This window comes from Verruconis gallopava (genome assembly GCF_000836295.1).
Source record: "Verruconis gallopava strain CBS 43764 unplaced genomic scaffold supercont1.14, whole genome shotgun sequence".
NCBI classification, from domain to species: domain Eukaryota; kingdom Fungi; phylum Ascomycota; class Dothideomycetes; order Venturiales; family Sympoventuriaceae; genus Verruconis; species Verruconis gallopava.
The window spans coordinates 313,290-333,956 of NW_015622150.1; the positions used below are offsets into that span (position 1 = coordinate 313,290).

Sequence of the window (20,667 nt, forward strand, 5' to 3'; positions counted from 1 at the left end):
TGCTCGCAAAGGGGTCCTCAGCCTGAAGCGGGAGGCGCTAGTCCTATTTTAGAAAACATTGCTGTGGCTTTGAACATCCCTTTGACTTGAGCGTGACCACGCGTTCAAGCTCCATCACGTAAAGGTCGCGTTATGAGATGAGGCGGTTCGCCAGGTCTGGCTCCGCTCGGATTGTGTCAAAATATGTCTGCCCAGAATGCCGATGGGTCTCGACGCTGGCCGCGCCCTTGCCTAGATGGAGAGAGGCTCCATCTGTGCCGCAGAGACTAAAGCTGGGGACCAAAGTGCTCTCGCGAGGGGCGAAGAGAAAGACCACAGTGACAATTAAATCTATCCCGCAAGGTGCGCTGCCTGCTGGAAGCGCTAAAACCGACGATAGCGACTCAGAATCGGGATATTCGATCACTATTCAGCAGCATCTCAACAACATGCGCAAGTATCCGGACTGCGTAATCTTGACCAAGCTCGGCAACTTCTACGAGATGTATTTCGAGCAGGCCCAAGAATTTGCTCCTTTGCTCAACCTAAAACTGGCGAAAAAGCCAACAGTCAAAAGTCCCGAGGGTTTCGTGTACATGGCTGGCTTCCCCCTCCATCAGATGGACAGGTATCTGAAGATTTTGGTCAACGATCTGGGAAAGCACGTTGCCATAACGAAGGAGATCAAAAACGATGATGCCGAGCGCATCAGGAACAATGGGAACATGTTTGATCGGAAGGTTGTGAGGATTATCACCCCGGGCACGCTGATTGACGAAAAGTTCATGGATCCTTGGGTGAACAACTTTTTGCTAAGCATACACGTCGATTCAAATGCTCGTGATGTCGGGCTGGCATGGATTGATTTGTCAAGCGGTGATTTTTTTACGCAAAGAACCGAGATAGATGCTCTGGCTTCAACCATCGCAAGGATAGGCCCGCGGGAGGTTCTGCTTGATCAGTCGTTCGAAACAGCGAAGAAATCACCGCTCATGGACATTGTTCGGCAAGGCCATCACAGCATCTCCTATACGACTGCCGAAACCTCACCAGATCCGTCGAACAAGTGGCTGAGCGTATTTCAACCGACGGGTTCAGAGCTCGAGTCACGTCAGTTTTCGGATATTGAAGTCGCCGCGGGCAGCATGCTATTGAAATACGTCAATGACACTCAATTGGAACAACTCGAGAAAGAAGGTGTGCAGCTACAGAATCCAGTGCACCGCAGTGAAAACGAATTTATGATGATCGACAAACACAGTCTACGCGCACTCGAGATTACGAAGACTATGCGAGAGGATGGATTCAAAGGTAGTCTGATGCAGACAGTCAAACGAACAGCGACACCCAGTGGTACAAGGATGTTGAGCCAGCGTCTACAGGCACCATCTATGTCGCTTGAGGAGATTAACGAACGTCTGGATCTTGTTCAAGAAATGATCGAATATCCGGTTCTCCGTGAAGAGACTGTCACTTTACTTAAGGGCTCGTTTGACTCACGTCGCTTGGCCTCAGGATTTGCCTTTGGAAGAGGCAATGCGGATGATCTACTTCGCTTGGCGAAGACAATTGATATCACTTCGGAGCTTGCTCAGAAGCTTACTGAACATGTTCAAAATAACGCTGATGAAGGAAAGTGTTCGAGCTTGCCACAAACAACGCAACCGGGAAAGGCACGCGTCGGACAGCTGGTTAAGTCATTGTGTCTCAAAGAACCGCGACAACTCGCGGCGCGCATAAAAGAGGCAATTGACGAGGAGAGGCTACAAGTAATGCATCAGCTAGAAGATCAAAAGGCAGCAGAGATGCTTGCGGTTGCAGACGACATGCTCGAGGAAGCTGGCGAGGAAAAACTGAAGGGTCTGCCGAAAAGGGTGAGGAAAGCTGCTTCTGCGGCGCCGGATAGAGATCTCGATGTACCAACAGACTTGTGGATAATGAGGCGCAGCGCAAGTGCAAAACTTACTACTTTGCACAAAGAACTAGACAACTTGATGAACGAAAAGGACCAGCTTGAAGCTGAATGGCGACAGAAGACTGGGACCAAGAAGCTCTCGCTCAGATGGCTACAGCCTCACGGCCACGTTGTCCACATTTCAGGGGCAAAAGACTCCCTGCTTGACTTCTCGATGCTTGGTAAGATAACGCACGCTAAATCGAGTAGTTCGACGAGGTCATTCTATCATCAGGACTGGACTTTACTGGGCAGTAAAATCGAGAAGTTCAAAGATCTGATTAGGGAGGAGGAACAACGCGTCTTCGACCTGCTCCGGAAACTAGTTGTGAAGAACATTGTCAATCTGCGCAAGAACGCAGCCGTTCTTGACGAACTAGATGTGGCCTGTAGTTTCGCCACTCTTGCTATAGAGAAGAATTGGGTTCGTCCATTGCTCAACAATGGCAACCGCCATTATGTCCGTGGCGGACGGCACCCCACGGTCGAGGCTGGATTGATCGAGCAAGGCAAAAGCTTCACGAAGAATGACTGCATTGTTGGTGGCGATTCTAGGATCCTGCTAATCACTGGGCCAAACATGGGCGGCAAAAGCACGTTTTTGCGACAGAACGCCTTGCTGTCTATACTTGCACAAACAGGTTCATATGTTCCTGCAGAGTATGCTGAGATCGGTCTCGTGGACAAGATCTTCAGCCGAGTCGGCTCGGCGGACAACCTCTATCAAGACCAGTCAACCTTCATGGTCGAGATGCTGGAGACTGCTGAAATTCTGAAGCAAGCTACGCCCAAATCATTTGTCATCATGGATGAGGTGGGACGAGGCACCACACCTGAGGATGGTATTGCAGTAGGCTTTGCCTCGCTGTACCACTTGTACCATGTCAATCAGAGTAGAGCCTTATTTGCCACACACTTCCACGTACTAGCCGATATGACGAGGGACTTCGAGCACCTAGCTTGCTACTGCACGGATGTAGCAGAACACTTGGATGGGTCGTTTTCATACGTCCACAAGCTGAGACAGGGTATCAATCGCAATCCACATGCTCTCAAGGTTGCGAGATTAGCTGGTTCGTCTACATTATTCAGTCTTGGTTTAGATAACTGATGCTATGCAGGCATGCCAGAAGACGCTATCGCGGTCGCTTCAAAAGTGCTCGAGCAAATCAAGGTCTCTAACTCGACCGCATTGAGCGATGAATCTATATCTAGAGACAAAGCTCAGCAGAAGCTAGTAGCCTCCGGTTGAAACATGAATACAAATTTACAAGCTTTGACCACATATGTGTCGTGTCCAAAAGCCGAACAAGAACTCAAAAGTGGACAGTTGGATAAGCTAAAGGTACTCCGAGACATCCAATGCTCTACAACTTGGGAGGACTTGAATCGTCTTTGAATCTCACCAGACCGTCTTGTATCGTCGTGGCCAGATGGACTCCAGTTTCCGGGTCCCAGATCCTGCTTCTGTGCAGCCCACGTCCGCCCTCAGCGCGATCGGTCCATACTTCCTGCATATACCATTTCCGTCCCTTCGATTCCGGATCAGGAGCTGATTCTGAGCCCGCGACATTTTCCGTGGGGGCTGCATTCTTTGGACGGTCCGCAGGCTCATTTGGAAACATCAGCTCCTCCAGTCCGACGTGAAAGATGACAGTGTGTGATATGCTCGCCGTGCGTTTTGCGTCTGCGCTGATCCCGAGGTGATCTCCAATGACGAAAAGAGAGTTGCGGTCAGAAGCGTAGATGTGTGCAATTGCATGAAGATTTGCTTCACGACTGTACTTTGGCTTCTTCTGTTTGAGCACCGATGCTGGAACTTGCGGAAGACTGCCGCGTATCGTGTACATCATGAGACGCCTCTTGTCAATGGGAGCTCGCTTATCATTGTAGCTTTTCATGTTAACTTTTCGGAGGTGCAGACCGCCGAGCGGGTTAAAGTGATTGGGATTCTTGGGGAGATGGACATTGTTGAACCACCAGGAATCTTGGCTGGGCATTTCGGGATGTTCAAAGTGATCTGCAATGTTGAGACATTCCCCATATTCCTTTTTTATATCCAGATTATGCTGGAACCTGAACGGAGAAGACTCGGCACGCTTGAAGGAGCATGTACACGTGAAGCACACGCCCTTTTCCTCTATCTGAGTCACCGTCACAGTGCGCACGCAGTAGTTGCCGCCATCCCGGAGGTTGTGCACCGTGTATACGAAGTGCTCTGTGGGTATTCCTCCCAAGGTAAACCAACCAGTTACGTTCTATTCCGAGAGGTCAATTGTTGCACGGAACTGATAAATGGCTCCATCTTGACCATAGTAATAGGAAATAAAAGAAGTTGAGCCTAGAATCGAGAGACTCACGTGAATTATCATACCCTCAGGCACAGTTTGGGCTGCAGCCCAGCAGCTCTGGGCGTACACATGGCCTCCGTACGCGCCATTCTCTCCACCCGTGGGAGCATACGCCTTGACTCGTGATCGAAACGTCCTCGCGTCTATTCTTTCCAAGCTCATCAGCTCAGCAAGAGGGACGACTTCACCAGCCGAATTGAAATATGGCTTTGGCGCCATGTCTCACGTCTTTTTCGAGGGGCGGCAGAAATCTTTGGGGCCAGGCAAAATACAAAATGGAAATAAATAAACGGTTAAGGGAGAGATTACACGGCGGCCGGATCTATCAGCGAAGTTCAATTGGCAGTTGGGTATAAGGGCGAGGAGCCAGCAGTAGCCGACTTTGCGTTCAAGGGCGGGAATGTACTGGATGAGAATATACCGAGGTTTGCCGAAAGCAAGCCAATTTGATGACTTTTCGAGTCAGCCCGCTTTTTGCTGCACATGCGTCCAACACGTTGACGGCTTAGAAACCCACAATTTGACGTTTTGAGATCTGCATGAAGCGTCGAAAAGCTGTCCACAGACCACAATCGACGCTTTTGAAAGCGTTGCCAGCAAAGTGCAAGGGCAACGTCCCCACAACACGGCTTTCCGTCTGCTTAAATAGACTCTAGGCAACGAAACGCGTACAACGGACTCGGTAGTGTCCTAGATTGCGACTTTCTCATGGCACTATGAACGAAAGCAACTAGGGAAAAGGGACGATGCTAAGGAAAGTATGGGCAATCTTGATTATGGGTGAAGTTGATCATTCATTAGATGAAGCTAGCAATTCATTGCCTATAATATCTTGACTGCTTACAACCTCGTCTGACGCGACGGTAATGTATTGCGAGAGCAAAAGCAATCAACAAGTTTGATCGCAAAGTGTATAAACTCGTTCAAATTGCATGCAGCCATGGCAAGAGCGATGGTGTAAAGAGTGCAAATCCCAAAAAAAGGCGCACTGACGCAAAAATGTAACGCATCGACGAAAGCACCTTGAAGCGAGAAAACTAAGGGATGCTTACCGCAGGGGAGTATCATCATATTGAAGGAACAGCAGCACTGCATCAAGTCCAACTGATAATTCCGTCCTGGCTTCATGAGATGGGCATTTCCACACTCACGAATTCCCAAGTTTTGTCCACATTCAGCTAATTTCGAGCGAGATTCGATCGAAGCAATGATCAATTATACTGACATTGAACATCTCTTACTGCGGCCATGCCTGTAGTAGTTGTCTTTTCTCGAGAACGATTTCCCACAACGCGTGCAGACGAATGACCGGTTGTCAAGGTGGAAGGAATTAACGTGTCGGTCAACGTCCGTATTTTTTTTGCTCGTGTACTTTTTAGGACAGTTCGCGTAAGGACAGGAATATATTTTGACCTTGCTGCCATGTTCGCGGTCCTTGTGCCGTTTGAGACTTTCCAAGGACTTGCACTTTGTTGAACCGCACTGGTCGCACGTAAGCTCCTGAGGGCGATGGTCGCTAACAGGTGTTTTGCCCGTCATCGGTAATAAACTGCGTTGGGGCTTTGCAGCTGATGCGGCCGAATTCGATAGAAGCTGTAGATCGGTGGATAGACCAGCCAAAGGATCATACGCATCAAGAGGTTCCACACAATTTGTTGAGTCATCTGGTTCCAGTCGAAATGCAATGTTCGTATCATCAAAGGGCAGTGTTGTCTCGAACATGGTAGGCTCGTCGAAGAATGTTGTATACGAATCATTTTGCGGAAAAGTCTGAGCAGTCTGTTTCAGCACTGACATACGTTCGAAATCCTGTAAGGTTCGTCCTCCAGAATAAGTTCGGTCTCCAGGGGTATATGTGTGATGGATAGAAAATTCGACAAATTCTAAGTCGAGGTCAAGGTCACCGGAGTCGTATACGTGTTGTTGAACATATATCACTTGGTCTAAGTTGCCATGTTCCTCGTCATTGTCTTGTGGCACAAGCTGGACTTGCTGTGGAGCAACATATCCGTTGTGGCATGGACGAGATGTTCCCGACACAGTAAGTGATCGCTCTTCGTCGTCGGTATAGAGGCTATTGGCGCCGTCCTTGTCTTCTGATTACCCTTGAGCATTAGCGGTATTCCATGCAACCTTAGCTTTCATCCCACCTGAGTACGGATGATTGTCTTGGTTTAAAAAAAGGCCTTCCATTCTTCTGACGCCCGAACGGATGTCACTACAATCTCACGTTCTGAAAGATTCCAATGGTCATAAAAGTCAAAGGATAAGGAACACAGATCAAAGAAAAGATTGAGAAAGATTCGCTCAATGTTATGCAGAGGGTGAAGAGGGTGGAGGCTGCAGTAGTCTTGATTCGGGCGGGCGCAGGAATCTAGTTGCTCAGCGACACCATCTCCAGTTGGAGATGTGCCCGTTGTGTTGAACAGCGAAGCTCAAGGCCCAGGGCAGTGTAAACTGTAATCACCAGAAAGTTTCAAGATCAGGCATGCAGAGAATTAGAGGTTGTGATGGCTTGTGATACACTCTTGCTGGAGACTTGAAGAATCGAGGCCGCGGGGTCCAGTATACTGAGTCCAATTTTCATTCTACATTACCTCACTCTACAGGACTCAGCGCATCCTGGGTTAGGAATAGCTCGCCAGAGCAGACATGGCCTGTCATCATCAATTGGCAGCGAAAATAAGGGTGGATGCAAGTTCGCCGTACACCCTTCTCAGCAGAGAAGGCGTTGTCGAGACCAAAATACAGCATGTTTAGTGCCAGATAGAAAGGCTCCGGGAAAAACCAATTTCTGATGAGGGGTGCCGCCCTCTTTATCAAAGCGCCCTCAAGTTAGCCCTTTAGCTGCATTGCTGAAATGGCGCAGCGTGGATCTCTGCATAGCCGCCGATTGAGGAAATGGCGTGGTCGACTCCCTGTTTGATTACTCCGAACGATCCACAAATAAGACAATTTATGCACGCAGCCTGCACAGCCCCGCTAAAAAGAAACGTTACCCTCGCCAACAGGATTGGAACAGGATTCGAGCAGGCTTGAAAAGCGATGAAACATGAGTGCCAAAGAGAACATGGACTCTATATGCAATCAGCTGTGTCTCACCCGTCAGCTTAACACGAGTTGAAACTGCACCTAGTCCTAGGCAGTCTCCATCGATTGGCCGCCACATCGGGCTGGATCGTTTTGATCAGGCTGCCTTTAATGGGCGCAGTGGGGTGACTTGTCGAAAGGTCGAAGAAGAACAGTGATGCTTAAGAGCGGAGAGCACAGGTGTCGCGTTGGGATACGACGTTGACTTTAAAAATGGATCACAACTGTCTCGGGCTAGTGATGGGTATCGGTCATGGCCAAGCGCGAGTTTAGACTTTAGGTTACCAAAGAAAGCCCACGCTCGGAAGGTCTTGATCGACCCGGGATGAATCAAGGGATGCCTCGCTAGATCTGACAAGTTCCCTGTGATGCCAACTCTTCTCTTTGCTGAGGAATGAAGCGGAGGCCGCGTTCCGTAGCTGGATGCACGGTCTTTGCATGTGTGTCTTTTAATTTGATCGACAACCCTCTTTGACGTCTTGGTGCCCTGCGCGTCTTGATGCATCAAGCACTTTCTTCCACTCTGCATCTGCTCTAAGCTAGTCGATAGGCAGGAGCTAGGGATGGTCAAATGATTAGATGGTTTGCCCTTGAAGATCGCTGGCCTCATGGATGTCTCAAACTATGCACAGTCGTCTTAACCTGGTCTGAGTCAGATCAAGGATCGGAACTCATTGTGCAACATCGGAAGCCATCGGTCGGTAGCCCTATCAAAGCTCTTCGTTAGCTGAACTCCCCTGAACAATGACCATGTTATGATCGTTGATGAAGCCAAATATGAACATCAGTTCGTCAAGCACACCCTCGCTCAGCAGCATTCAGGACACTCGACGGTCGTTGCTCAATTCAACTATTTGGAAAGCAAGTAGTGGTCGATTCGTCTACACGCCACTGGATCCTTCATGTCAACAAATTCGCCTCTTCAAAGTAACTTTAAATGTGCAAGGGGAGCTAGAAGGTCATCTTAAACACTTCCGCCTGGAAGAGGTCTCCCAATTCACCGAGTCTAAGCATGGGAATAACGCCAGTATTGTCTTTCGCCCACTTTCCTACACGTGGGGTCCGTCAGCACCGTGTTTCGAGATTACAGTCGACGGTAAAGCGTTTTTCGTACGTCATAATCTTTATAATTTCCTTCATATCCTAGTGCAGGAGTGTCAGGATGAATACTTCTGGATTGATCAGATTTGCATCAATCAAGAGGATCTTCCTGAGCGCAACAAGCTCGTAAATGTGATGAGTGACGTATACAAAGATGCAAATGTATTTGTTTGGCTCGATGGCCTTGGTCCCAGCACTGAGAATGCTTTTGATGAAATTGAGACGTGGGCAGAGCGGCCTTGGAAATGCCTCTCCGGCACAATGCTAGATCTTCTACCTTAAAAAAAGCGAGGAGGCTATCATTGAAATATTGAAAAGGGAGTACTGGGGAACGCTTTGGATAGTACAAGAGTTGATTCTAGCTCGTGCTATCACATTTTGCATCGGCCACCGGAGGGTTTCGCGACCTACATTCGGCAATGACCTGTGGAAAAATGTGGTCTTCGGCCAGCTGTGTCAATCGTTTACTTCGACCTAAGCAACGGTCTATCATCACCTTCCTGACTAAAGTCCCTGAACTCGTACAAGACATAATATTCCTTACGGACGGTGCCGAACGTAAAGCCACGCAGCTTTTACCACTTTCAGAGGCCATAAACAAGTACGCAGGCCAGCAGTGCAGTGATCGCCGCGACAAGGTGTACGGACTGCAAGCTCTCGTCCTGCCCAATCAACGTCTTCTTGTGGATTATTCAAAGTCTCTTGATGTTGTATTTGAAGATGTTCTAAAGGCGGCAATCAGAAACAAAGACGTGGCAAAAAAAAACTATGTATCTAGGAGAGGTTGAGGCTTGTTATACCATGCCGTACGCAATTCGTCTTTCCAAAAATCTCCTAGGATCTAGCGATGCTGGAGAATTCACGGATCATCTACGGGCATTAGAATGGTCTCATAGCGTGCTACGGGTGCTTGACGATCTTCCATTGATGCGAATATCAGAGATTTGGCAGATTTGGTCTGAACTATGGGTTAACGTTGCACAATCTGCTGTCACTCCAAATCAGAAAGTTCTTGGACTCGAGCTGCTTCACCGATCCAAGCAGGTGGAGGATGCGCTTCGACACGAACCACAGTGGATTCAGTGTTCCTCATTTATTGATGAGAATGACGGGGCTCAGCTCTATAAGCAGCTGAGAAAGTTGATTGGAGAAATGCTTGACAAGGCAGCGGAAGACTTTGGATTTTCTATTGTTGACGAATTTCTTGTTCATCCTAATGAAACGCCTCTGTCTCAAGTCTTTTCACCTTAATCTTGTGCATTCATTTGCAAAATCATACTTCAATCCTCATTAGCGCGGTTTCCCAAGTATAATTCGATTCGTCTTTCTGCCAAATTCCCATCAAAGCCATCATTGCCATTCAAAACGATAGGCATCACCGTTTTCCCGTCTTCGCCATCATGGGGTTCTCACAACGGTCATGTTCGCAGTCCACTTTAGACCTTCAGACTCATAGATTTTCCGAAATTGATCGGATCGACTCCAAAAAGCCAATCCTCTATGACATTGGCTGCGACTAGCCCCTTGATATATACGTGCAAGCTAAACGAGAACCAAGTAAACGTCCAAGCATAGCCCATGAGCAAATCGAAGCGCCGGCTGGGACTAGATCCGTGCAGTTTTCTCCACGCCCACCGGACGAAGTCCTCGATTGTGATGGCAACAGCTTGGGACATGAAAAAGTTGAATTCGCCCATGTCCCTGCGTGTGACGTTGAACATCTGGAACTGGTGAAGAATGCAGCTGATACCGAAGGAAAGGTAAAGCTGCATGTACCTGGATGGAAGCGTGCCTTTGCGAAAACCTAAAGCTCGAGTAATGCGCATTGCCGGTTGGGAGAACATCTGTTTCAGTTTTCCGTTAATTTTTACATCATTTCCATGGTGCTAGTATGGGTGTCATACTCTGCGGAAAGTCTGATGATAGACTGTACTCCACATTTGTCGAACACTCCACGAATCTTTCAATGATCCCATCAAAGGCGGCCACTCCCAGGTAGAACAAATTCCGGCTGCGACGCTGAGCGCCGCTGCCATATGGTATGCGCAACTAAGTCGGTCCCATACCCACGTAGCGCCTGACCAACCGATTAGCGCATTTAATGTAGCAGAATTCCAAAATTCTGAGTTCATTGCTCGTTGCTGGGTCTCGATAGCCCAGCCAAGGACAATAAGCATAACGGTAGATTGCGCGTAAAAAAATAATGCCCATCCTGAGTGGAGGATCACGTACTTCCACCTTGGAAACTTCGCATATGGATCAGAACGTACGCCTTTGACCTGCCAGTTCCATCCAATTCCGCGATGAGCCGGCAGCATGAGCCGTACAGCCCAACGCAGTCTCTGATATACTGATTCAAGATCTTGCCATCGCTTGACTGTTTTTTTGTCTCCCCCAGGTTCTCCGATGTAAGCTGGGCTGTCTTCGCCCTGGATTGGGGTCAGAAGGACAAAGTCAATGTACCATACCGGCATTGCCAGAAATGGACTGCTGTTATAATAATCGGATGATGGATCGCCAAAAGTGTAATTTGGGGCGCGGATGCATAATAGAAGCAAAAGGGGGAACGAGATTGATACGGTCAGTTGTCTTTTCGAGCTCAGAAAAGGCAGAAGAGAGAGCAGGAAACAAGCTGGCACATAGAGAATCGGCATAGCATGTCGCTGTTCTAAGGCCGGATAAAAGGATCGAATAAATTTGCTCATATTCACCCCAATGAATCAATATGTTACATGAGTTTTTTTATTTTATGTTGTTGCTGGCACGAACGAATTGTGAAGGAGCTGGAAGATGCGGTATTGATTCATACGCTCCTGGCTTACGTAGAGAATTACCTGGTCGTCCTAGCCGGATGGGGATCGCTATGCGCTTTCATCTTCACATCAGATTCTAATGATTTTTAATGAACTTGTTACGTCCTCAAGAAAGCCGTACCTTATATTCAGGCTTGAGCCACCGATATTGAAAGTCGGAAGTATAAAGGAGTCTCGCGTCTTTTTATTACTTGGGTTCCTCCCTAGGGTAATTTTTGTGGACTTTGCCCCTCATCACTTGATAGGAATCAGAATCTAAGCTCCTTTCTTCAGTAGATCGTATGGTCCCTCGGCTAATTCGACTATTTCCAGTCGCATATTGAGATTAACAAAGACGCCTCTGATTGACATCTAGGAACTTTCTTGAATCACATCCCTCATCAACATTCCAAACACATTCAGGCCTTCCACACCAGCAGTCTCTTCTAAGAAAACGTGTTTAGGTATTTCCCACTCAACCACTGGCGTTTTCTTCATTTCCTTACCCAGTTCCGCATCCAACAGGCTCTTATAACTATGGTCCAGGAAATCTTCCAGGTTATAACTCTGCTTTGTAAATTGCTCGCTTACAATCTTAGCTAACGTCGCTACATTTGGATGCCAGTGGCTCTGCAGCGTCACGATTTCCCATACACTGCTGTCAATCGCCTGCGTTTCCATTGGATCTGTTTCCGACGCATCAAAGGGATCTTTGAATCCCTCTGTCTCCCATGCGGCACGTTGCTCAGCTGTGCGGGCTGTTCGATGAAGCATGAACGTGCACTGCGGGTGCCTTTTAAACATGTTGTATATCCAAGGTACCACCACAACGATTGCAGCTGGCGGTGCGTGTAATGCTAGTCGAGAGAGACGTTTGATAAAGCTCGCGACTAGTGCAGCGGGTAAATGTGTCGATCCCATGAACACGTCTAGGAGTCGAAAGAATCGAGATCGATGCTTCGAATGCAGTAAATCCTCGTCAAGAAGAGAATACAGCTTCTGGTAGAAGGAAGGATAGTCCAGGTTACGCTCTTGCATGAGATGGAAGAGGCCCGAGAGAGCTAGTAGCGACGTTGCGCCGCCGACGTTGAAGGAGTCTGTCAGGTAGTCCATGAGCATCTCGACCTTGGTGAACCAAGGAACTATGCTATCAACGAGTGCGCCGAGAATCTGCTTGTTTTGCTGCTTCGATAAGGGTGACTTGAGGATAGCTAGCCATGCGCCCTGCGCGGCCTTGCGCTGCTTCTTGCTCGATACCAGGTTCTGGACCCCTTTCGCGATCTGTGATGCAAAGAGCGTAGTTTTGTCATTCTCTTCAGGTGGAGGCTTAAGTTCAAGAAGCAGGTTGATGGTTGCATTCACAAGCTCCTCGTCTGGATTTGTGTGAAGACGTTCAGTGAGATGCACAAGAGTAAAGACTCGAACATCGTCATACTCGGCGCAAAAGGTAGCGCAAAACTCTTCCCAAATGATTTCCCCCCCAGCCAGAGCAGCATCAACGACGCGAGGAAAGATACCTTTGGTCCATTCCTTTGACCCGTCGTAGTTGATCTGCTCTTTGACCATACGCATAGCCAGAGAAAGAAGTGGAGATTGCACTGTTTCAGAGCCATCTCGCACGCTGTCGCACAACAGCTGAATGTATTCATCTAGTCGTTCTCTCAGCCATCTTACAATAACTTCTTCAGTTCCATCCTCTTCCTTGCTCTTCGCTAAGGCATCACTCGCAAACAGTCGTGTGTATATCCGGCACAATGCAATCGCACTGAGCAGCGTATCGTCGGTGATGAGATCTTGCCTTCTAGCGAGCGCAAGCAGTTTGGGTATGTTGTTGTAGTGCTTTCGAGATTCGAGAACTTGAGACTCTAGCTGCAGAACTTCATCTTCTAAAGTCTGTTCGTCGCTTGGCTGCGCGCTCTTGATTTTGGAAGGCCTGGTATTCGCTTTCTCAGTTCGCTTTCGCTTCTTGCCGGCTTGTGGTTCCATCTGAAGAAAAGGCATGCCTCCTGGGCATGTGGATACGGTGAATTGAGTGTGTGAAAGACTCCAACGAGTTTCACAATCAGGAACCAGCCACGTAAATAATGCTGTGTTTCTTATTTTTTGGATTCGTGCACTTACACAGATTATACTCGAATCTTTTTTTTTGGGTGCTGAACTTGGCTTAGCTCGCCCGATCTGGGATCGCCAAAAGCCGGGCCGAAGTTTAGCCGGCCAACCTCAAGAAGCTCTTTCGCAACACTCACTTCGAGCAAGCTCATCACCTGCACCGCATAAATCCCATCGCAGCCATGGCAGCGCGTCTCTCGAGAAGCGCCATCAGTATGCGAAACCCCAATCAAGCAATTTTTGAAGCCATTGAGATGCTAAACCTTCTGAAACAGGCGCTGCTCGTCTTCGACCTTCCCTCACCCCTCGAGCTCTCCCCTCCATCGCCGCTCGCTATTACGCAGACGTGCCCGCGGAAGAGCCTAAGAAGAAGGCTCAGTCCATTTTGGACTCGCTACCAGGCTCTTCGCTTGCCTCCAAGGCCGCAATCCTGTCGGCGGGTGCGGGTTTGTCTATCGCTGCTATCAGCAACGAGCTCTACGTTTTCAATGAGGAAACCATCGTTGCTTTGTCGCTGCTGACTGTCTTTTGGGGTGTCGGAAAGTACGGTGGCCCGGCATATGCGGAGTGGGCCCGGGGACAGCAGGATAAGATGAGGGCTGTCCTTAACCAGGCGCGGGAGAACCACACCAAGTCCGTTAACGACCGCATTGCCAGCGTGAAGGAGTTTGGTGGTGTCGTTGACATCACGAAGACCCTGTTCGAGATCTCAAAAGTAGGTTTTTCTGCTTGAAAATGGTACCTTGGAGAATTTTGGTGATGATGCTAAGATGGACGCAACAGGAAACCGCCAAGCTCGAGGCTGAAGCGTACGAGCTCGAGCAGAAGACCGCCATTGCCGCCGAAGCCAAGAACGTACTTGACTCGTGGGTTCGATACGAGCAGAGCGTCAAACAGAGGCAGCAAAAGGAGCTGGCAGACACTGTCATTGCCAAGGTTGAGAAGGAGCTTCAGAACCCGAAGGTGCTCCAGCAGATCCTTGACCAGAGCGTGAAGGACGTTGAGAGTATGTTTTCCCGTTATATATTAAACGTGCCGATTGGCTGCTAACACTTAAACAGGACTCGTTTCGCAGAAGGCATAGATACAATGTACAACGGGCGAAGTAGAGTGGGCGGACTGTGCAAAAAACTCTGTCTATATAGTTTCCAATGCGCCCAATCTTTTTTCTTTTGTCATAAGCAATCATTTCCAACCATGAGTCCAGTTTCTTCAAAGCTGTGTCGCTCCCTCCAGCTGTTTTCATCATCAAGCATTCGACACCGACCTGTTTCTGCCTCGTGTCGCTAAGACCGGGGACACCTATCCCTTCGAGCCCCACTATATCCCATTGCCTTTTTCTTTCCCGCTCTCTTTTGCTTTTTAACCCTCCCGGACTTCACCCTCTTTTCTCGCCATCTATCTTCCCTAAATGGCATCTCCAGCAGCCGACAAACCTCGGAGCGGAACGTCGCCATCGTCCATTCCATCCACGGTCCGGACCTTCGCTTCGCCATTCCGACTCGTCCCAAGCCTGCCTTGGGGAGCCCAAACTTGGCCGTTGCCTACCGACGCTGTCATCTTTAGGACTGAACGCGAGCACCTGGGTTTGGCCAGCCTTGCCGGCGTCAAGCCCAGATCCAAGAGACCTCGGAACTTGTCGCGGGACAACAAAAAACCTCGGAGCCCCAAAAATTGCAATGGCTACGCGTCGACACGGTCCCGGATCGATGTAGACGTGAGGCAGGGACCGTCGCCTTTTTACGCCGTGTCGCTGGCGGGAAGGCCAGGCCGGGTCTCGACGATGTCTACGCCGGCAACAACCGGTCGAAGGCTAGATGGGGATGAGTGTCGAGCTCTTTTTTTTTTTTTTTTTTTTAAGAAATTTTAAGAAAAAGAAACATTTTTTTGGAGTCTTTGAGGCGAAGCAACCTAGCACGACGGGGTTCTTTCGCTGAAGCCCGTAGCGAGAAGACGAGATCCGAACCGGTTCAGAACCGTCCTCCACGGCGTCTTCTTCCTCTCCCCCCCCCTCCCCCCCCCTCCCAAAAGCCATCCAGAGCACGCTTCGGGCTCTCGCGATGACAAACACGTCCTGCAGATGCAGACAACATGTTGAGCAAGGCCCCTCTGTTCTCCACGTCCGGGGCCGAGAGGAGGGGCGTCCGAGGCTGCCGTTCGCAAGGCGGCACGTCGAGCACGGCTTCGCTCCTCGAATGGCTCCTCACCAAGGGGCTTTTGGCCCCCCAACCCTCTTTTCTTCCTGCGCGGCCGCGGACGCGAGGTTTTTGCTTGACCGGTCGCGACGGTTCCCATGTGCGACTGGGGCCAAGGAACGGTACGACGGTCGTCTCGTGATCCGGCCTGCGGCTCCTGAGCAGCCGGCAACGTTTGCAACAGGTGGCAAACGACGACTCGTCATTGCTTCACAAGGACAGTGAGGAAAATGATGCTCTCGCTCGCTCTCGTTGAGAGTCTACTATGTTTGAGGAGGACAAAAATAAAACGAAGGAGGACGGTAACGCCGGCGGTGTAGACCACCTTTTCACTGGAAAACACTTGCCCCCCTTCGGCATTACCATTATTGTATTTGCTATCGAAAAAAAAAGAACAGAGCAGCGAGTTATCAATAGCCTTTCTCCCTCTCCTATTCTCCCAAATCCAACTGTCCAATATCCCGAGTCCACTTTCGGCCTCTCCCCTGTCCACAAGAGCGATTGATGACTTGGATACGGATGTTGAGATTACCAATCATAAAGCGTGCTTCTGGTTCTCTCAGTCTCCAAGGGTGAGCAAGGATGGGAGTGATTGTGATGTATGAGGCGAAAGGGAGAAGGGAAGAAGAGGAGACATATTTGCTGCGCAGTGCCCCTTACATAATCATCAAAATCAAAATGTTGGTCCGTTGCGCCACGTTTATGCAATGCCTCGATGCGAGAAAAATAAAGTGCGTTCAAAATAGTTCCACCGCCATCCCCCTCAGTGTCTTGTGCGCGTCTCTTTCTGATCACACAGCCTCGTCGCCGCTGCCGTAGCCGCCTCGGGCGGCATGTCTATCTAAACGACGACGGTTGCTTCCTCCTGTAGAGATGCTTATGCACACGTTAACAGAACTGGTTCGCAAAAAAAAAAAACGCTCACTACATGTCGCTCTTCTCCCCCCTCCTCAATCTTTCATGCCTAGCTTCCCAAACAGCCCTTTCTTGGTCTTCGGCTTCTCGCCATTGGCCAGCACATTCTGCCCTGTGCCTCCAGATGCTGCATCTTGGATGATAGCGAGCCGCTGCTTGGCCCGCTCTTCACCCTGCTGCGCGGCACGCACGTACCAGACGTTCGCCTCGAGAGCGTCCTGCCGCGTGCCAATACCGATCTCTTTGAAGTAGCCGACGGCATACTCTGCTTTAGCATAGCCTGCGTTGTATGTTCCGTCAGCAAAATGTGGTGAAATTCAGGTAATGTACATGACAGAGGGGAAGATTGGAGGGGGCTCGTCCACAGAGAGTCGACGACTTACCTAGCTCGGCAGCGCGGAGCGCCCAGGCGAATGCCTCGTTCTCATCCTTGGCAAGGATGGGCTCCGCCCCGAAAAGGTACCATGCGCACAGAGCCATCATTGCTTCCGGAAGTCCAGCCTGCGCTGCGCCATTGTAGAAGTGAATGCTGAGTGCCGCGTCCTTCGGGCACTTCAGCAAGCCATACTCGTATGCCTTGCCCATGACCAGGTTCGCTTCTGGATGGCCGAGTTCGGCCGATTTTGTGAACAATTGGGCGGCGTACACCTCGTCCTTGAACACGTCGTCGCCATACCCGTTCTCGTGTAGGCGGCCTAGCTCGTATGGCGCGGCGTTGTATTGCATGTCTGCCGATTCCGTCGCCCGCTTCAGCCACTTGATGCCTTCACGATAGTGGTTCGTCAGGCCCATCGTGCCCTCCAAGCAGGCCATGCCGAGCCGTGTCGCCGCGCCAGGATGGTTCTTTGACGCAGACGCGCGGTAGAACTGCACGGCCTTGGCGTAGTCCTTGCGGCAACCCCATCCAAACTCGTAGCACAGCGCAGCGCGATAACCCGCCTCGGCATGTCCGTGCTTGCTTGCGGCGACGAATAAAGGGAAGGCACGGTCATAGTCCTCCTTGCCCTTGTTGAACAGGCCAGAGGAGTAGCCGTCGCCAAGGTAGTACTGCGCAAACGGGTAGCTCCTGTCGGCGAGCTTGTGCAGAATGTGCTTCGCTTCCTTGAGCATGTCTTCACGCGAGTTAGGGCCACCTCGTTCGTCCGGGGGCATCTCCATGGCGATCTGCACCATGAACACGGCAAATTCATACTGCACGGCAGGGTCCGAGGTCTTCTTGACGTTCTGACGGTACATCTCCAAGGTTTTGCTGTGGTCCAACAGCGAGGCGTTGCTTCCGACGGCGTTCTTGAGCACGGAATTATTCAGCGATGCACCGGGCGCTACTTGTTGTGCGTACGGCATGGAAAGCAGATCTACGTACGACAGGGGCCTGTTGTCCGGCGAGTGTCGGTGCCGTGAGAAATTGCGGCCCTGTTGCGCGGGCGAGCCTCCCGGTGAAATGGATCCAGCGACGGACAGCCGCGACCGACGAGCGCCGTGCGAACCATCCGAGCCCGAACCGACCGTCAGGGTCGATCTTGGTCTCTGCAGGTCTTCCACAGGCAAGTTGATCTCCGGCACAGGAGAACCGGCGCCATTGTGCTCGCTACGTATTCGGGGTGGCTGGTGAAAATACTGCAGCTGGGGATACATCTCCGCCTGTGCATCTTCATTGTCTTCTTCTCTTATTTCGTCGTGACGCCCCGTGTGCGCGTCAAAGCCAAGCTGGCTCTGCATCGGCGTGTTTGTCGACGAGATCTCCCCCACCTCCGAGGGCGCTATGCTCTCCGAGGGATCTCTTATATGTCCGTGGTGGGTCGGGATACTTTGAGTGGGCGGCATTGAATAGGTAGAGTCCCTGTAGTGTCCCGGCTCCGGCGTCTGCAGCTCTCTCGAGTCGACGGACTGGCCATCTACGCTTGGCGTGACCGAAATCTGCGAGCCACGGTTGGCTGCGGGCGACGCGGCGGCGTGATTGTTGCCGTCGTTCGGCGCGGCTGGTGGAGGGTTGTTCTTGTACCGGGCCGGCAGCGACACAGGGCCTCTTCCACCATTGCCGCCGATCGGTTTCCGCTCTATGGAGGACATTCGCATGAAGTTAGGCGTGCTGTAGAGGGGGGGCTGATTGGGCGAAGAGACACTGTCGACGTCGCGCTGCTGAGCATCGAGGTAGGCTGGCGCAGGCTGCGGTATGGGTGGAGTGACGGAGGGCAAAAGCTGATCCATCCCCACGTTGCTGCCAGAGCTCATGATGGGGTGGGATGCGGGAGCGACGGCAAGGTTTCGTGTACGCGTGTGCGGGTGGAGAACGGCACCTCAAGAGCAAGCGGTGACGTTTGTTGGCCGTACAAGACGATGATGTCGTCTTGTCGGTTCTGAAACGCCTGCCGCGGGTTCGTAAATATAGCTTCCAAAACGGGCCGCTGCCCCTCGTATACGATGCCCAGCTCTTTTTTTTCCGTCTCTCTTCCTGTCTTGCCAGCGCCAAGGGTGAGAAAGGCAACCAGGCTGAGCAGCACAAGCGAACGCAGGGACCAAAAAATGGTTTTGTGAAGATCAAGCGAGTGGACGACGATGGCAAACAGCCAAGAGGGAGCTGGAAAGCAAGAGAGAAACGTATGCTGGCTAGATTATGGCGTACGAATGTGGCCGTAGCAGGCGCGAAAGAGGCCAGGGCGGTTTAGATTCTTGGAGATCTACGGGGCTGGGATTAGCATGGAAACGAGGAGTCGCTCATGCCAGAACGAGCGCCGCTTCCGGCAGAGAGGGAGGGGTGCTTGGAGCATCGCTGGGCCCATGACGCGATCGCGGCGGCTTCCACGGGCGGGACTCTCGCTCAAGCCGCATGGATACGTCGCTCATACACGCAGCGCGTCGTGCGAGTGCGGGCGTGGGTAGAGGGGACAAGTGTGCGTGAGCGAATGGAGGGAGAGAACGAGAGAGAGAGCGCGCTGGTGAGTCCTGAGGGGGAAGAAAAAGTAAACTCACCAGGCAAAGCCTTTCTTGCCCACCGTATCACGACACGACCACAAACCACAGCAGCGCGACACTTGCACCGGCTGCACACCGCTTTTCTTGGGGGGGCTACCAGCGTGCGAACGAGACTGGGCTGGTCGGTGGTGGAGCGTCGTTGTATGATGAAGGCATGTGTGTGCAATGCGTGAGGGAGCGAGGCCGTGCGAGGGAGCCGTGGACAGGAGAAACGCAGCGTGTACTGGTGCTTGTGTGTGTGTGGGCGGGCGTATGTGCTCGCTCACTGTAAGTGCGCCCAGCGTCCGCCCGAACGAGCCAGAGCGGGTCCGGACGAGGCCAGATCAGCAAGCCGGAGATTTATTCTGTCTGTATGTTGTCGAGCAGACGGCGAGGAAAAAGGAACTTGCCTTCTCCCGCGTCCTTGTCGTTTTCGACCACCACTCGAACGAACAGCCAGTGCTCGCGCTCATCGCGACTCTCAGCTTCAGCTCTCTGCGAGCAAAAAGAGCGGCCACCATGCCATGGCTTGGGCGATCTGCCTAGCCCACCCCACCGCAGCAGCGGGCTTGCACGCAAGTAGCTCTGGACATTATTACGGTACCGTCGGTTGGCTCGTACGTGCCATTACAAAGCCGCTGCCGTGCCATGAGCTGCGCGCTGCGAGCTGCCAGTCCATCCCAGTCCACCGTTCCGGAGCGCCGGCAGCCGCATGGAGAACGGTCGCGATATTCTTTCCTCCTCCCCCCACCGGCCCCTACGCCGCACGCTCAGTGTCCCTGCCAGACGGCACATCATTATTCTCGTTGATGATGATAGTAACGTTCGGACGAAATTTATTCTTTCCCTTTTCATTCCCCCCTCCCGTCTCATTTTTCTAGTGATGGCTCCACTCCCCCAAGCCATGTGTGTCTTCGTACCATGACGGCTAGCCCTTTGGGCCGTCGCCAGACGCGTGGTGCAAGCTCCGTCTTTGTTTGGCTGCTGTCCCATCCAAGGAAAAAAAAAAAACCCCATTCTGGGTTGTTAGAACTGCCGTCGGACATCACGATACGACGACCCCTAATGCTGCTTTCGGGCCGCTCGCAGTCTGCGTGCTGGGCCTGTGCTGGCCTTGAACCCTTTGGTCTAATATTTCCGAGCCGAGAGAGGGATAGGGGGAAGGCAGATGGAGGTGCGTCGTTCATTTCGCCTGTGCGACGGGACAAGCGGGTGTCCCGTAATTTTTT

The 20,667-nt window shown here is 51.2% G+C and overlaps 9 protein-coding genes across 9 annotated transcripts; 4 read left to right on the forward strand and 5 right to left on the reverse strand.

Annotated features, from left to right (window-relative positions):
* Positions 1–108: 108 nt before the first annotated feature.
* On the forward strand, positions 109–3,411 carry PV09_04856 (uncharacterized protein). The gene is made up of 2 exons (XM_016358285.1): positions 109–3,006; positions 3,055–3,411. The coding sequence occupies exons 1-2, from the start codon at positions 138–140 to the stop codon at positions 3,183–3,185; spliced, it is 3,000 nt and encodes a 999-aa protein (XP_016213903.1). The 5' UTR covers positions 109–137; the 3' UTR covers positions 3,186–3,411.
* PV09_04857 (acyl-CoA thioesterase II) lies at positions 2,995–4,684 on the reverse strand. The gene is made up of 2 exons (XM_016358286.1): positions 4,294–4,684; positions 2,995–4,191 (listed from the first exon to the last, which is right to left on the reverse strand). The coding sequence occupies exons 1-2, from the start codon at positions 4,501–4,503 to the stop codon at positions 3,301–3,303; spliced, it is 1,101 nt and encodes a 366-aa protein (XP_016213904.1). The 5' UTR covers positions 4,504–4,684; the 3' UTR covers positions 2,995–3,300.
* Positions 4,685–5,064: 380 nt separating this feature from the next.
* On the reverse strand, positions 5,065–6,936 carry PV09_04858 (uncharacterized protein). The gene is made up of 2 exons (XM_016358287.1): positions 6,435–6,936; positions 5,065–6,380 (listed from the first exon to the last, which is right to left on the reverse strand). Exons 1-2 carry the CDS (start codon positions 6,475–6,477, stop codon positions 5,500–5,502), a joined length of 924 nt encoding a protein of 307 aa, XP_016213905.1. The 5' UTR covers positions 6,478–6,936; the 3' UTR covers positions 5,065–5,499.
* A 1,215-nt stretch (positions 6,937–8,151) lies between these two features.
* On the forward strand, positions 8,152–8,757 carry PV09_04859 (uncharacterized protein; the record flags this gene model as incomplete). Its single annotated transcript, XM_016358288.1, has 1 exon — positions 8,152–8,757. One exon carries the CDS (start codon positions 8,152–8,154, stop codon positions 8,755–8,757), a length of 606 nt encoding a protein of 201 aa, XP_016213906.1.
* A 519-nt stretch (positions 8,758–9,276) lies between these two features.
* PV09_04860 (uncharacterized protein) lies at positions 9,277–9,726 on the forward strand (the record flags this gene model as incomplete). Its single annotated transcript, XM_016358289.1, has 1 exon — positions 9,277–9,726. One exon carries the CDS (start codon positions 9,277–9,279, stop codon positions 9,724–9,726), a length of 450 nt encoding a protein of 149 aa, XP_016213907.1.
* PV09_04861 (uncharacterized protein) lies at positions 9,667–10,949 on the reverse strand (the record flags this gene model as incomplete). Its single annotated transcript, XM_016358290.1, has 2 exons — positions 9,667–10,319; positions 10,380–10,949. 2 exons carry the CDS (start codon positions 10,947–10,949, stop codon positions 9,912–9,914), a joined length of 978 nt encoding a protein of 325 aa, XP_016213908.1. The 3' UTR covers positions 9,667–9,911.
* Positions 10,950–11,450: 501 nt separating this feature from the next.
* PV09_04862 (uncharacterized protein) lies at positions 11,451–13,372 on the reverse strand. Its single transcript, XM_016358291.1, has one exon. The coding sequence runs from the start codon at positions 13,266–13,268 to the stop codon at positions 11,640–11,642; it is 1,629 nt and encodes a 542-aa protein (XP_016213909.1). The 5' UTR covers positions 13,269–13,372; the 3' UTR covers positions 11,451–11,639.
* A 136-nt stretch (positions 13,373–13,508) lies between these two features.
* On the forward strand, positions 13,509–15,236 carry PV09_04863 (uncharacterized protein). Its single transcript, XM_016358292.1, has 4 exons — positions 13,509–13,589; positions 13,652–14,091; positions 14,160–14,382; positions 14,438–15,236. Exons 1-4 carry the CDS (start codon positions 13,559–13,561, stop codon positions 14,458–14,460), a joined length of 717 nt encoding a protein of 238 aa, XP_016213910.1. The 5' UTR covers positions 13,509–13,558; the 3' UTR covers positions 14,461–15,236.
* A 632-nt stretch (positions 15,237–15,868) lies between these two features.
* On the reverse strand, positions 15,869–19,867 carry PV09_04864 (uncharacterized protein). Its single transcript, XM_016358293.1, has 3 exons — positions 19,457–19,867; positions 16,870–19,164; positions 15,869–16,766 (listed from the first exon to the last, which is right to left on the reverse strand). The coding sequence occupies exons 2-3, from the start codon at positions 18,716–18,718 to the stop codon at positions 16,522–16,524; spliced, it is 2,094 nt and encodes a 697-aa protein (XP_016213911.1). The 5' UTR covers positions 18,719–19,164; positions 19,457–19,867; the 3' UTR covers positions 15,869–16,521.
* Positions 19,868–20,667: the final 800 nt, after the last annotated feature.

Excerpts from the sequence above, each read along its gene's own strand:
- PV09_04856 (XM_016358285.1), top strand. The coding sequence starts at position 138 with ATGAGGCGGTTCGCCAGGTCTGGCTCCGCTCGGATTGTGTCAAAATAT. Across the intron at positions 3,007-3,054 it reads CAAGGTTGCGAGATTAGCTG|GCATGCCAGAAGACGCTATC; the intron begins GTTCGTCTACAT and ends GATGCTATGCAG.
- PV09_04863 (XM_016358292.1), top strand. The coding sequence starts at position 13,559 with ATGGCAGCGCGTCTCTCGAGAAGCGCCATCA. Across the intron at positions 13,590-13,651 it reads TCTCTCGAGAAGCGCCATCA|GCGCTGCTCGTCTTCGACCT; the intron begins GTATGCGAAACC and ends CTTCTGAAACAG. Across the intron at positions 14,383-14,437 it reads GAGCGTGAAGGACGTTGAGA|GACTCGTTTCGCAGAAGGCA; the intron begins GTATGTTTTCCC and ends ACACTTAAACAG.
- PV09_04858 (XM_016358287.1), bottom strand. The coding sequence starts at position 6,477 with ATGGAAGGCCTTTTTTTAAACCAAGACAATCATCCGTACTCAG. Across the intron at positions 6,381-6,434 it reads AGACAATCATCCGTACTCAG|AAGACAAGGACGGCGCCAAT; the intron begins GTGGGATGAAAG and ends AAGGGTAATCAG.
- PV09_04864 (XM_016358293.1), bottom strand. The coding sequence starts at position 18,718 with ATGAGCTCTGGCAGCAACGTGGGGATGGATCAGCTTTTGCCCTCCGTC. Across the intron at positions 16,767-16,869 it reads GCTCCGCGCTGCCGAGCTAG|GCTATGCTAAAGCAGAGTAT; the intron begins GTAAGTCGTCGA and ends CATACAACGCAG.
- PV09_04862 (XM_016358291.1), bottom strand. The coding sequence starts at position 13,268 with ATGCCTTTTCTTCAGATGGAACCACAAGCCGGCAAGAAGCGAAAGCGA.
- PV09_04857 (XM_016358286.1), bottom strand. The coding sequence starts at position 4,503 with ATGGCGCCAAAGCCATATTTCAATTCGGCTGGTGAAGTCGTCCCTCTT. Across the intron at positions 4,192-4,293 it reads CTGAGGGTATGATAATTCAC|AACGTAACTGGTTGGTTTAC; the intron begins GTGAGTCTCTCG and ends CTCTCGGAATAG.